General features: G+C 45.3%; 2 protein-coding genes across 13 annotated transcripts in view; one reads left to right on the forward strand and one right to left on the reverse strand.

The window, feature by feature from the left end:
• The window catches only part of LOC135272768 (mitogen-activated protein kinase kinase kinase kinase 4-like), a 94,025-nt gene that overhangs the window by 75,048 nt on the left and 3,884 nt on the right, over positions 1-15,093 (forward strand). For 2 of the 6 annotated variants that reach the window (XR_010340732.1, XR_010340734.1), the window contains 2 exons: positions 208-1,496; positions 6,583-11,604. The exons of 2 other annotated variants lie outside the window; for them this stretch is intronic. The gene's annotated coding sequence lies outside the window, so the exon portion shown is untranslated. Of the gene's footprint in view, positions 1-207; positions 1,497-6,582; positions 11,605-15,093 lie in introns of those variants that run through there. 2 more of the 6 variants (XR_010340733.1, XR_010340735.1) reach the window with 2 other exon arrangements.
• LOC135272767 (interleukin-18 receptor 1-like) overlaps positions 1-15,093 on the reverse strand; it is a 40,983-nt gene that overhangs the window by 8,424 nt on the left and 17,466 nt on the right. For 2 of the 7 annotated variants that reach the window (XM_064371360.1, XM_064371358.1), the window contains 2 exons: positions 12,094-12,247; positions 1,053-1,506 (listed from right to left, as the gene is read on the reverse strand). In XM_064371360.1, coding sequence (XP_064227430.1) covers positions 1,337-1,506; positions 12,094-12,247 — 324 coding nt within the window. In that variant the 3' untranslated portion in view covers positions 1,053-1,336. Of the gene's footprint in view, positions 1-1,052; positions 1,507-4,138; positions 6,340-12,093; positions 12,248-15,093 lie in introns of those variants that run through there. The other 5 variants (XM_064371365.1, XM_064371364.1, XM_064371361.1 and 2 more) reach the window with 4 other exon arrangements.

Here is a 15,093-nt window from a genome sequence, read left to right on the forward strand (position 1 = left end):
CTCCAAGGATATCCCCTGGGGCCAGCCCTTCACCCAAGCTGAGGGGCTCTCGGCTGAGGTTGCCTTGGCGGGGGGCTAGGTTGAATGGGTTTCAAAGGTGCCTGAAGAGCTTGTGGAAGTGCAGATGGCTGGGTTCCACCCCTGGCATTTCTGACCCAGTGGGCCTGGTGTAGGGTTTGAGAATGTGTATTTCCATCACATTTCCAGATGATGCTGATGCTGCTGGTGCACAGGCCCTGCTTTGAGAACTGCTAGGCTGGAAGGTGGCAGGATGCAGGCCATTTTGCATGCAGAAGCAGGGCCAGAGAGGAGAGGCTGCTGGAAAGTGAGCGCCAGGTGAGTTAGGGCCCCTGAGGGTGCTGGACACCAGCCAGGGCAGGATGAAGTGGAGGGGCCACAGCCAGAGGCTGGCAACAGCCTCTCTGTGGCACAGATGAAGCAGCAGGACACAGTCCCTTAGTTTTGCCCCCTCCCAGAGGCTGGGTTCCCAGGGGCAGGTAGAGCTGCCTAATCAGAATGCAAATGAGAAGGGTAGGCAGAGAATACCTGAGGCTTCCGAGACATGACTGAGGGGGCCAGGCTGGCCTTGGGGTCATGACTCTGTGGTTGAAATGTGGGATTGGAACCCACCAGTAACTGGAGATTTAGGTTCAAAGGGGAAACCTCTGAACAGGCATGAGCTGTCTGAAGTGGGGCCTGCAGTTGGTGGGTAGTGGGTATAAGGGGGATAGGGGGCTGTGCTCTGTCCAGGAGGGGCTGGCTGAGCTATGGGCCTGCACAAGGCTTTCTGCACCAAATGACTGATGGGATAAAATGGCTCCCTCTAAAGAAGTTGCTGCCTTTTCAAAAGCAATGAGCTCCAGAGCCTCCAGTCGTGAAAGGAGGGTCTCTGATGCTGCTGTGGGAGCCGTATGCCTGGGGAGGGGCTCTGTGCTCCTCTGCTGGCCTCCCAGCCACATGGAATGTGGCCCTTCCTGCCAGCTGCCCCAGGCATGGGCACAGGGCAAGGTCACCCCCCTCCCAGGGGAGACTGCCACAGGGAGTGAGCCCACCTGAAGCTTCAGCATCCCCATAGGCTGCTCCAAAGGACTCCTCAGAGTCTAGCGAGCTTTGCACAGGCAGCAGTGGGAGCACACTCACGAATTACTCTCTAAGATGCTTGGCGAAGCCAGCATTGCTGTTAGATGTTAAGGAATTAACTCGTTCTCACTGGCAAAGGAGTAATGCACCTGGCTCAGAGGACCAAGCAGAAACCAAATACCTAAGCCAAAGTGCCTGGGCGCAGCCCACCAGCACCCCCAGACCTCTCCTTTCACCTCTCCTTGCGCCTGCTGGTCTAGAGGCTGCAGGGGCTCTCCTGGGGCTGGCAGTCCTCATGGCCGCTGCTCTCCTCTTCACTTTCCAGGCCCCTGTTGTTGAAGGACACGTGTTCTGCTTGACAGATGCAGGAACCATCTGACTTCTGGAAGATCCTGTTCAGGCCCTGACATGTGCAGGTAGAGGCACCTGGGAATAGAGAAGTCCCTTAGCCTCACAGGCACCCAGCACTGAGCCTGGCTGGGGCCAGCTCTGTCCCTGTGCTCAGGGAATTTATGGCCTCAGTGGGGAGATCAGACACTGAGTTTGACCAAAGTTCTGACTCTAGATGGCTTTACAGGGATTGAATGAGATCTTCTTAGTCATTGTCAACCCTGACTTTTCATGAGAGGTTTTTAAGGAACACTGGTGTCCAGGCCCCCTTTAGGCCAATTAGGTAAAAGTATGAGATGAGGTCAGCGCATCTGCCTTTTTAAAGCCCTGTAGGTGCTGGGCTGAGAACTGTGGATGCACTAGACACTGGATGTAAGGCCTCGTTCCCATCCACGACCCCACAAAGCTGTGTGGGGCGGTCCTGCAGCATGGCACAGGCTGCCTCCTGATGGCGGGAGAGGCGAGGTCTGCAGAGACCAAGGCCTGAAGGGTGGACTGGATTTGACAGGCAGAGCTGGCAGGACAGGAAGGTGGGCAGGGGAAAACACAGGTTTAGTTGGGAGACAAAAAGGGGCTCTGTTCTTCTGGGAGAGGCACGGGGCTGAGGTGGTGATTGGCACCTGGTGGCCAACGGTGGTTCCTGCAGTTCTGGCTTGTTTGCCACTGTTGGGGTTGGAATCTGCTCAGGGAGGCCTGACGACACTCAATTAAAGTTCAGCCCTGTGAGTTTGCTGTACATTCCCATGCATACACACATTCCACCTGTACATGCCACAGTGTCCAGTCGGCCCTCAGCAGAGCTGGCCCCATCCACTGAGCCATCTTGAGCAAGTGGCTGAGCCTGGTCTGAGCTGGTTCCCTCACACCCACCCCCTTGCCTGCTAGAGTCCTTGCATGCACGCTGGTTCCATCCATATAATCCAACCCAGTGCCTGGGAGTCACAGACAGGCACCTGCCCTCACTTGCAGCTCTCCTAGAACAGCTCCACTCGGCCATAGGTGGCTGTTTCCTGAAACCTTACATCTTGGACCCTCAGAGCTGCAGGTCCCAGATGGCAGTCAGCCGTTTGGAGCAGGCAGGCCTGACACTCACCTGGTGGAGAGAAAGCAGCACTGCCATAGGTAAGGCAGCCCACCTGGCCAGGCAGGGCACTGAAGGTGTCCACAGGGCACCCCTGGCACTCTTCAGCAGCCCTGGCTCTGCTGCTGCTTCTGAAGGTCCCTGCTGGGCAGGGCCTGGGGCTTCGAGTCCCTGCAGGGCAGTAGTGGCCCACCAGGCAGGGCTGGCCCTGATAACTCTGACCCTGGAGGAACGCAGAGAAGAAATTCTGCCCCGGCCACGGCAGCAACTGAGCGTGGGCTGGGGGTGTCCAGGGGAGGGATATACATGCTGAGGGAGAGGGGGAAACCACACAGAAAATGGGGGAAGGATCTAGATTGTGGGGGCAGTGGAGGGCTCTGTACCCTGTAACCCCCTCACCCCCCACAGCCCTTGCTGTCCATCTCAGCCAGGTGTAGGGAAGGGTGTTGGGCACTGCAGAACGCTGGGCAGTGGCTGCCCTAGTCTCCAGAGTGCCTGGGCCACTGGCTGCAACACATCTGTGTGCGTGCTGCTCTGCTCTGCATCTAGAGGACTTTTAAACCTGACACGGAGGCAGCTGACACACCTGCTCTGTGTCCCCATCCTCCCCATGTTCTTGGGTTTGTGACTTGGACTGCTCCAGGCCTCTTCTCCTGCACACCCCAGGTGTCCCCAGGCCCTTAGGGTCCCTCCCTGTCTGCGCCTCTACCCACCTCACCGAGCTCCACTCAGAATCCCCTCCAGGCCCAGTCCCCCTGCTCCTGCCCAGGCCTCTCTGGGACTCACCCTGGGAGCAGCTGAATCCAGGTGGGCAGGGCTGGCAGGGCAGGGCATCCAGGACCCAGCTTTGGTAGGTGCCCACTTCACAGAGGCGGCAGCCCATCTCCTCAGAGACCCTGAGGCCGCTCCCGTTTAGGGCCTCAGAGCCCCCGGGGCAGGCACGAGGTTGGGTACTGCCCGGGGGGCAGTAGTGGGGAAAGACACAGCTGCAGAGACAGAGCCAGGCCAGTGTGTGCAGTGGTTTCTCCTCTCACTAGCAGGGGCCAAATTTCCCTAGCCTGGGGCCTCAGCTGCTGGGGGAGGGGGACTCTGTCCCAGTCAGGGGTCCTGGGATTGCCTTGAGTTTGGTGGGGCCACAGCACCAAGCTGCCTTCCTGTTGGTGGATAAGCCATGAGTTCCATGATAATCGGGAGAGCAAGTCCTATCAGAGAAAATGGCTGCAACTAACACATGACCGCAGCAATCCCTCTCCCCACAGCTATCAGAGATCAAGGCAGATTGGATCTAATGTACCTACATCCCAGCCACCCCAGCTCAGTTCTGAGTCAACTGAGATACCCAAACTCTCAGACTACCTACTTGTAAGAAAAAATAATACAAACCGTATTCACTTTAATTATTTGATACACAAATATCAACAATAAAAAGTTAAGAGACACACAAAGAGACAGAAAATGTGCACAATTATCAATAGAAAAGATAGATAATAGAAGCAGGCCTACAGAGGCAGAATTTAGTAGATAAAAACTCGAAATAACTGTTTGAAAGAAAACAGAGAAAAGAAGAACAAGTGGATGGAAATATGGTCATTTTCAACAAAATGTAATTTATTTTAAAAAGAATAAAATGAATATTTTTATATCATGGATATATGATATACCGACTATAACAGTAATTTTAAATATACAGATGGACTAAACATCATGCTGACCAGATTTCAAGAAAGATCCAAATACATGCAGTTTATGAGAGACACTTATGTATAGAACAAAAAAAAGTTAGTAGTAAAGGGATGTAAAAAAAAAAGACAAATATGCTAATTCCAAGCAAAAGAAAACTAGTGGCTATTTCATATGACACAGCAATGCATTGAGAAAGGAAATATTATGATAGATAAAGAGAAATATTTCATAATGATAAAAGTGTCAATTCAACAAGCATAAATCTGTGTAGGCATATAAGATAGCTCCAACGTATATAAAACAAAAATTTACAGAACAAAAGGAGATAGAGACAAATTGACCTTAATAGTTGGAGATATTCACATGCCTCTCTCAGCAACAGATAGAACAAGCAGATAAGAGATTGGTAAGGATATAAATTTTTTGAACAGCACCATTAACAAACTTAACCAAATTGACATTTAAAGAATAATAAAACCAAAACCAATAGACTATATCTTTTTTCAAATGCCCTTGGAACATTCAGCAAAATATACCATATTGTAGGTCTTAAGTAAGTCACTACAAATTCCAAAAGGTTGAAATGACACTGTGTATAATCTTGGACTATAATGAAATTAAAGTGGACATCAACAAGAGACAATGACTAGAAAGTTTCCCAAATATTTGGAAATTTTAAAACAATAATATTTTTTGGTGGAAAAACAAATTACAAGGGAAACTTGAAGAAATGGTTTAAACTGAATAGTATGAAAATATGACAAACAGCTAAAGTAGTGCTTACTGGGAAACTTGAATGTATATACTACCAGTGGATAATTAAAATTAATTATCTAACTCTTCAGGTGTACAAACTAGAACAAAAGGTGCAGGTTAAGCCCCACTGAGTAGAAGAAAAAATAATAAAGACAAATAAATAAATAAAAATATAAAGCAGGTAAACCTCAGGTACAAATGGCATAGGACCCCAGCTGCACTGGGCACATATGGTCATATAAACCACTGTGGCTCCAACTGTGGTTATAAGGTGTGGACTTTGGAAGCAATCAACAGAGACTGCCACTTTTCAGTGATTCAACTTTGGACACGTTACTTAGCCTTTTTGTACTTCAGTTATTTAATTCATAAAATGAGAATACATGCCTCAGTGTTGCTTGGAGGATTTAATTCAATAATATATTTCAATGACCTAGCACAATACCTGGCTTAGCATATTTAGTATATGTGAATTTCTTCCTTTCCTTCTTTTTTTCCTCTTTCGAAAGAAATTACTCAATTGGACATGCTGATTCATAGGATCTAGCTAGACAAACCCTAAATATACATACAGTCAAATCAGTAAATTGATTCAAAGTCAATCAATTAATCAAACATTCAAACCACTAAATTAGTTTGAATCATCTCTCCAGAATGTTCTCATTGAATTTTTCTTTCTTTTTTTTTTTTTTTTTTTTTGAGACAGAGTCTTGCTCTGTCTCCCAGGCTGGAGTCCAGTGGTATGATCTTGGCTCATTACAACCACCACATTCTAGGTTCAAGCAATTCTCCTGCCTCAGTCTCCTGAGTAGCTGGGACTACAGGCACATGCCACCATGCCCAGCTAATTTTTGTATTTTTAGTAGAGATGGGGTTTTGCCATGCTGGCCAGGCTGGTCTCAAATTCCTGACTTCAAGTGATCTGCCTACCTTGGCCTCCCAAAGTGCTGGGATTCCAAGTGTAAGCCACCATGCCCAGCCTGAATTTTCATATTTAGAAATGACCCTGGAGACGGTTAAATAAAAGCCACACACAGGACAACAAAAACAGTCTATAGACCACAGGCAGTTCCACTGTCTCTTGAACTTCAAAATGTTGCCTCTTTTAAGTCAGGTTAAAAGTGGCAACATTCAAAAAATGCCACCCTTTTTCTAGTTTTGTAATGTTATTTGCTAAATATGAAATGTGTATCTGGTGTCATTCAATAATGAATCATATTTACCCTTGGAAGACTGTATTATGTCCCCTACTCATAAATACAGAATATACGTCTGTTGGAGTATACCTAATTCCACTGCAACATGGTTAAGCTTTGATCCAAGAAGAACCGGAACTATATAACCGCTATCTAGAAGTGACAAAAGAAAAGACAAATATATTAGTGTTGCCTTGAGCTTCTCTAAGACAAGCATCTATTAGAATGTGCTCATTTCATGTAACAAAGATTCCAGTAGTCAGCAGTTTGCATTCACTTGAGTCCTATTTGCATTAACTAAAGGTTGTAGATATGTTGTTTGTTGTTTCATTTTCCATCAACTCCCTACTCACAGAGATGCTTAAAGCACCTTATACGTGGTTTCCTCTCACTCAGATCTGCAGCTTCTGCTCACTTTAACTAAAAGGCAGAGGAAGATGCCCCTCCACTGCTGCCTGACTCCCAGATGATCAAACAAGCAGGACTTGGACCATGCAAAATCACTGGGAAGAGCCTTTCTGCTCTGTCGTGATTCCCTCCATCTGTCCTCCTCAGCTGGCCTGTGATGGATTTACAGGGCATGGGGCCAAGACAGGGTAAAAAAAGCAAATCCTTCTAGGTGCCCACTGTTCCTTGGCAGGATGCTAAGAGCAGTGTCCCTTCCATATTGTGCCCCAGGGACCTCACCTCAGCCCTGGCCCTGTTGGTTAAGTCCATGCCTATAGGCCAAGTTCTACTTTTGCTCCTGAGTGGCTTCTGACCTCGACTGGAAGGATTGCACATAAATCCTGTCTTCTCAGTCCCCATCTGGTGATGCTTGGGAAGTAAATCATCACTCAGCAGGCTCTTGCCTAAGGCAGCTGACAACTGCAAGCCCTAAGAGCAGCTGTGGTCATAAATTTAAACTGGTACATAGTTAAGTTATTGTTGACCTTGATATCTGCATTGGTAATGATCCTCATGACCAGGACTGTTCCCTTCTAGTAACCACGGTGCTTTGGGGGCGTTTCCAAGCAATGTCCAGAGCAGCGCTTCTGGGACTTGCGGGTGCTCAGCAAGCAGAATGCCTGGTCAAGTGGAGTATAGTGGGACTCAAAAGCTTTCCTGCAGCTTCCACACCTCCCTGAGCCCTCTCAGAAAGTGCAGTGCCACAGAGTGAGCAGTGGAGAATGCAGTGGGCAGATATGTGAGCAGGAACAGGAGAATGAAACCAGCACAGTAGACCCTGGGGTTGACAGTCAGGACTGGGTTCCCCGGGATTCAGAGTCTCTGGGCAAGCCTGAAATTCTGGCAGACAGGCAAGAGGAGCTGAGATGTATCTAGGGAAGGAACTAACTTTCAGATCTGGCAGCATGAAGCAACATGGACTTGAATTCAAAGACAAAGAGGCAGGAAGCAATTTCCGTATGAAGGGGAAAACTGCTACTGACTACCTTTCTCTGGATCGATTTTTTTTCCCCAAAAAACTTGCATGGAAGATTTGAGAAGGGGAATTGTGAAGAACATCTTAAGCAAAGGGTGCTGTCTACTAACACTCAAATGAAATCATAGGAAATCCAGATCAGCCCTGAGTTTGTACAACTGGTATAAAGTGAAGAAAGCAGTCCCATGTAGGTCACAAAAGGAAGACAGCACCTTAGTGCATACCCTTGACGTGACCAGTCTACCTAGGAGGCTAGCATCAGAATCAAAATGGCACAGAGGTCGTCAGCAGTAGGAGGAGATGCCACCAGATCAGCCATAGCATGAGACCAGGAAAGTGGCAGATGCCCGGTGGAAATTCGGGTGACTGTGATTCACGGGCATGAGCTGAAGGCAATGGTACTCCTGGGTTCCAAAAACAGTGCCCAAAGTATGGCGTTTTGGCAGGTTGAGTACTTTAAACTAAAGGACATTGGAAGGCCTCAAAGCAGCCTCAAAATCAAGATCTCTGTGACCTTCTCCTGCCCTTCTGCTTCATGCCCCCATTCTCCCCAAAGCAAGTCATAGAAACCAGACTTCTTCCCAAAGCAGATCATAAAAACTAAAATCCTTTCCCCAAAATAAGCCATAGAACCTAGAAGCATGACTCTAACCTTCTGCCTTTCTGTCTAGGAGCTGGTCAAAAATTCTTTGACCTTCTTTGGTCTGACAGTAGATCTTAATACCCTCTGCCCTCTATCCAGGAAAAAGAAATATAACGGAGAGGCCAAGAAGAATCTGAGCAGACAGGTCTTGCTGGGTTTTGCCACTCAGTCTATTACCCAGGAAAAAGAAATGCAACAGAGAGGCCAAGAAGAATCTGAGCAGACAGGTCTTGGTGGGTTTCCCCACTGAGTCTATTAGCATTAGGTCATACCCTTTTGTCCAATCATATTTCTATGTGGCTGTCCATGCTTCTAGAGCCTAAGGACTTAAAAAACAGTTTTCCCTGAGTCTTGGGGTGTGCCTTCCTTCCTTCCTTCCTTCCTTTCCTCCCTCCCTTCCTTCCTTTCCTCCCTCCCTTCCTTGCTTTCTTCCTTCCTTTCTTTTCTTTTTTCTTTTTTTTTGATTGAGTCCCACTGTGTCACCCAGGCTTGCATACTATCAGCTTACTGCAACCTCCGCCTCCTGGGTTCAAGCAATTCTCCCTGCCTCAGCCTCCCAAGAGGCAGGGATTATAGGTTCTGTCACCATGCCAAGCTAATTTTTATATTTTTAGTAGAGATTGGGTTTCATCATGTTGGTCAGGCTAGTCTCAAACTCCTGGCCTCAGGTGATCCGCCCACTTCAGCCTCCCAAAGTGCTAGGATTACAGGCATGAACCACAGCACCCGGCCCTGGCGTCTTCATTTCTGAAGGCTTCCATGTCACAGAAAAGTTTGATTAAATAAACTCGTTTTGCTTGCTTCTTGTTAATCTGTCTTTTTTATGGGAGCATTGTCATGACCCTTATCATGGGGAGGAGAGGTATCACACTTTTCCACCACTACAGCGGTCACCATGTGGCAGGTAAGAGATCTCCATCTGTGATGGCAAGTGTACCATAATAAAGACACAACATGGAGAAGGCAGGAGTTCAGAGCCCCACTGTCCTCAATACAGGCCAGAACACCCCCTGACGGTCCTCTCCAACTACAAGCTCTAATTTCTGTAAACTGATGGCAACTTTACCAAATCCAAAAACATAGCTAGGATGGTGAAGTGTCTAGACCTTTTGTTGTATGTAGCATCGAAGGAGTTGTTGCTCTCTCAATAATGCACACAACAGACATGTAATGAGCACCTATTATGTGCCAAGTGCCAGTCATAGGTATTCAAGATGCAAAGATGAGGAACAGAACTCAGTGCAAACCTTTCCAGACACTTATAAAGTTATTGACTGAGACACACATGTAATGCAACTCTGACAGCAATCAGAAATACAAACAAGAGGTCATGGGGGCATGAAGGAGGAGGGACATTTTAGTGGAGTCCTTAGAGACTCAGCTGACATTCTCCAAGGAGACAAGAAAAATAAGAGGGAAAATTATGGGAGAAGAATATCTTGTGCTGCAGGTGAGGTATGGGAACCCAGCAGTGGGATATGGTCATTACAGCAGAGCTCTTCCTGTCCCTGGAGCCATCCTAGAGCTGTACACACACTCACTCACTCGGTCGTCATCAACCAGCCCTACAAGGGATGAACTATTACTGTCCCATTTCATCATGAGGAAGCTGAGGCAGAGAGGAACTAAGGAAATTAACTCATCCAAGGCCACAGCCTCACAGAACTGTTGTGAGGATGATATGAGATGATTCAACTCAAGTACTTGGCACAATCCCTGGCCCATAGCAAGTACCCTTTTAATAATGGATACTCTTATGGCTTCGTCAAAGAAGGAAGGAAAGAGTTGCTGATGGGTGGAAAGCAAAAGCAAAGATGGTGGGAAAGAGGGTGTAGGTTCTGAAAGAATCAAAGGAACAGAGATTCATATAAGATAAAAATACATGTAAGAAAGTAAAATTGGAGATTTTAGGGTAGATGATTTTTTTTTTTTTTTTTTTTAAGATTCAATCTCACTCTGTCACCCAGGCTGGAATGCAGTGGCGTGATCTTGGTTCACTGAAACCTCTGCCTCCTGGGTTTTAGCAATTCTCTGCCTCAGCCTCCTGAGTAGCTGAGATTACAGGCACCTGCCACCATGCCTGGATAATTTTTGTATTTTTACAAGAGACAGGGTTTCACCATGTTGGCCAGGCTGGTCTTGAACCCCTGACCTTGTGATCCACCTGCCTCAGCCTTCCAAAGTGCTGGGATTACAGGCATGAGCCACTGGCCCGGCCCAAGGTAGATGATTATACATAGAATTTAAGTTTTTGAGTTTAAAAATTCAGTTTTGGGTTTCCTAGGCTCTGGGCTGTGGCAGGCAGAATAATAGACCCCAAAGTTTCCCATATCCTACTCCCGAGTTCCTGTGAATAAGATACGTTACATGGCAAAAGGAACCTCTAGATGTGATTAAATTAAAGATCTTGAGACAAGGGGATCACCCTGGGTTATCTAGGTGGGCACAATGTAGTCTCAAGGTCATCAGGGAGACAGAAAGGTCAGAGTCAAAAAGGAGATGGGATGAGGGAATCAAATGTGTTTGACTCTGAAATGAAGTGGCACAAGCCAAGAACTGCAGGTGGCCTCTTAGAAATGGGAAAAGGCAAAGGCAAAAAAAATGTATTTTCCCCTAGAGTCTCTGGAAGTAGCGAATCCTGCCAAAACTTTGATTTTAGCAAAGTCCCTAAACTTGGGGCAATTTGTTACCCTGGCAATACGTGGGTGTATATCGCTACACAGTTGTAGTGAAGAGGAAAGATGCTGCTAAAGCAAAGGCTGTACCGAATGCGAGCCCACAGATTTTGCTAAACAAGCCACCCACACAGGTGTTACAGTTTCCAGTTCCTCAGGATGATGGCGGGGGGAAGTCTAGGCTGGATAAACCATTGTCTTCAAATCATCAAAGGAGCTGTCATTTTAAGAAGGGGCCAGACTTAATCTATGAAATTCTTGAAGGCAAACCAAAATCAGTGGTTGGAAGCTACGAGAAGGGAATATTTGGACTCAACAGAAAAAAAGACTTCGACAATCAGATACTAAAATCTGGATTACGCTGCTGTGTGATTTGGTCATTTCCTTGGTAGTTTTTAAGAAGGGACTGGATGATCAATTAATGACTGTGCTTTATGATGAATATCTTCACTGGGTGAGGTTTAATTAAATACCTTTAATGTCCCAGGATTCTGTTCTTCCATCACACACAGCCTGGGCCCAGCATGGCTCCCTTCCCATCAGCACATCAGTGTTCCTTACACTCTCTCAGCCGACAGCCCTTTCCTCAGCAGGTCTTCCCTCATTCATGAAGCTCCCCCTCCAAGACCAAGGTCAAATTGAGTCTCCTGCATCTGTCCTTCCTCCAGCTTCCCCTTGCACTCTTGCAGCCTCACAGGTGATGCTGTTTGATACGGTGGCACCTTCATGTAGCTTATTGCCTCTCCTGATTACAATCAAATCCCTTGAGAATAGTACAGTGCTCACTTCATCTCATATTTCCTTGCTTCCCTGCCTCGTTGTGCTGAGTACAGTTTATTGACTACAGATGTCTTCAATAAATATTTATGGCGTGAAAATGTAAATTTAACAACAAAAGATTCCAGAATTTACTCAAATATATGAGAAAGAGCTGACTTATGTGTGGTTTATTTATATAGATTTTCATTTCCTTCCCAAAAAGAGGTTGTTTTTCAGCCAAGTAGAGGTTCACCAAAATGAAGATTTTGACCCTTATATTTGAACTAGTGATGTGGTCATAACCCCAACTAAGTGGTTTCTCAATTCCTACGCAGTTTTCAAGAATAAAAAAAATTCCACTTTACTAAAATACATCTGTTTCTTCCCAATTCTAAGATTTCCCTTACCTCCCAATATTGTTATATTGAAGGTTTTGGTGATGTTAAATAGTTTTCCATTGTGATGAAGGAAATGCACGCAGGAGTAATACCCTTGATCTTCAAACTCAGCATTCTTCTTTATCATTGGGTTTTCCTTGTGCTCCAGTAGTTTTTTACAGTTCTGTTTTTAAGAAAGCAAGTTAAAATACTTTAAGTAAAAGCCGAATTCATATTACAATTATCCAAATTTTTGAGTTAAATATCTTTAGAGAAAAAGGAAAAAAGAATGGAAAGAAGCAATTCCTGCGTATATGTCTGTTACTTGATACTACTTTTACTGAAAGAATAAAAAGCAGTCCCATTGCTGTTGTTATGATTGTCGTTATTAATACATACTGGGAAGTACAGCATGAGGAAATAGAAGCATTGTAGCTGCTTTTGTCAATTTCCTTTCACCTCTCCTTTAAACGCATGCAGAGATACAAACAGAGAGACAGAGACAGAGAAAACACTACAACAAAAATCCTTGCTTGAGTGACATCTCTGTTTCCCACATGTTCAGTCCAATTTTGTGTATTCCACCCTACACGTCCCAGAGTTGGGTAGTGGGGTGGGAGGAGAATTACTCAGAGAACTGAGTAGCTAGCAGACCACCCATGCCCTTAACAACCTTCGCCAGAAGCCAGCAAGCTGATTAGAAATGCATCAACAATATTCAAATCCATAGGTACACCCAAACATCTCTATTTCACACACACACATTTCCATACATGTCACAGGAATTAATACTAATTGTAATAAATAAAATCACTTTCTTCAATCCAGCACATCTGATATCCAGACGTAGGTCCCGGAGTCATCCAAGGACCACATAGGAGGGCTGAGGGCTGAATGACCATCCTTGAGCAATGGACACTGTTTCTGCAAACACCAGGCAAAGAGAATCTACTGCCCACAGACTTCTTCCTCAGAGCTGGCAGCCACTGGGGCTAGACCCCATTGTGCATAGAATGTGCCCATGAAGCACCCACATGTGTACCTCACATCAGTAACTTATTTATGTATAAGTCAAAGTTTTATAAAACCAGACTAATTTTTCCAAGCTGTGGAAAAGATGAAAGACTCTTCATTTTCTTTTCCAGTTAATGGTTTACTGATTTACCCTCCTTGCTCTCAGGTAAAGTCATGGTCAGTCAACAGGCTTAGAATACTTAGCCCTGTAGTCAATTGTTTAGCTAAACATCCTTGATGCACCAATGTTCTTAATTTAAATATCTGTATTTTGGAATTTCTTAAAACTTGGCACACCAAGCCTCACTAATTTAAATGTACTGTAATGCATTAGTACATTGATGGGACATAGAGTCAAGTCAACTCAGGACTGACTCAAATGTTTAGAAAACATTTCAGAATAAGAGCTGTTTTTGAAAACCACAAGTAAACAGTGCTCAAGCATAAGGTACAAACAAAGGTTTCAGGGAAATCATCATCACTTGTTTCAGCTTTCCTGAGTTCTGTTCAGACCACTCTCTCTTACAGCTCTTTAAAGTTTCCATGACAGAAGCACATGATTCATACTTGTTATTCAATATAAACTACATCAGCTGTCCCCAACCGTCTTGACAGAGAGACTGGTTTCATGGATGGCAATTTTTCCATGACCGAGGGTGGGGGGGTTGAAGGGATATGGTTGGTTTGGGGATGATGCAAGTGTATTGCTTTTATTGTGCACTTTATTTCTATTATTATTATATTGTAATATATAATGAAATAATTATATGACTCACCATAATGTGGAATCAGTGGAGCCCTGAGCATGTTTTCCTGCAACTAGATGGTCCTATCTAGGGTTGAAGGGAGACAGTGACAGATCATCAGGCATTAGATTCTCACAAGGAGTGTGCAACCTAGATTCCTCTCATGCCTGGTTCACAATAGGGTTTGCACTCCTATGAGAGTCTAATGCCACTGCTGATCTGACAGGAGGTGGCAATGTGAGTGATGGTGGGGTGGCCCGGGGATTGCGGATCCCTGAACTACACAATTCGTGTTGTGTGTGTGCATGGATAGGAATGTGTATGTTTTTTATGCATATACACACTCTATACACACACACACTATATATATGTGTATATATAATTCCTATAGCATGGTCTAAAACAGCTTTTATTTATTATTTACTTTAAGTTCTGGAATACATGTGCAGAACGTGCAGGTTTGTTACATAGGTATACACGTGCCATCAACCCATTATTATGTTAGGTATTTCTCCTAATACTATCCTTCCCCTAGTCCCCCAGAGTGTGATGTTCCCCTCCCTGTGTCCATGTGTTCTCATTGTTCAACTCCCAGTTATGAGTGAGAACATGTTGTGTTTGGTTTTCTGTTCCTGTGTTAGTTTGCTGAGAATGATGGTTTCCAGCTTCCTCCATGACCCTGCAAAGGACATGAACTCATCATTTTTTATGGCTATACAGTATTCCATGGTGTATAAGAGCTTTTAAAATTCAACAAGTAAGAGGTATGCTTTTTAATGGTGTATAAGAGCTTTAAAAATTCAACTGAAGAAAACAGAGAAAATAAACAGACAATCCACAAAATTGCCTTATTGTGGTTAAGATCTAATAAATATATACAAAAGTTTAATTTATTACTAAGAAAAGTGAAAAACCACTAGGAGGTTTAGAAATTTTTCATATCAATTTTTTTTTTTTTTTTTTGAGACGGAGTTTCGCTCGTTACCCAGGCTGGAGTGCAATGGCACGATCTCAGCTCACCGCAACCTCCGCCTCCTGGGTTCAGGCAATTCTCCTGCCTCAGCCTCCTGAGTAGCTGGGATTACAGGCACGTGCCACCATGCCCAGCTAATTTTTTGTATTAGTAGAGACGGGGTTTCACTATGTTGACCAGGATGGTCTCGATCTCTTGACCTCGTGATCCACCTGCCTCGGCCTCCCAAAGTGCTGGGATTACAGGCTTGAGCCACCGCGCCCGGCCTCATATCAAATTTTAAACATTCTAGGAGTA

This window comes from Aotus nancymaae, unplaced genomic scaffold, assembly GCF_030222135.1.
Source record: "Aotus nancymaae isolate 86718 unplaced genomic scaffold, 86718_ANA_hifiasm-v0.15.2.pri h1tg000131l, whole genome shotgun sequence".
NCBI lineage: Eukaryota > Metazoa > Chordata > Mammalia > Primates > Aotidae > Aotus > Aotus nancymaae.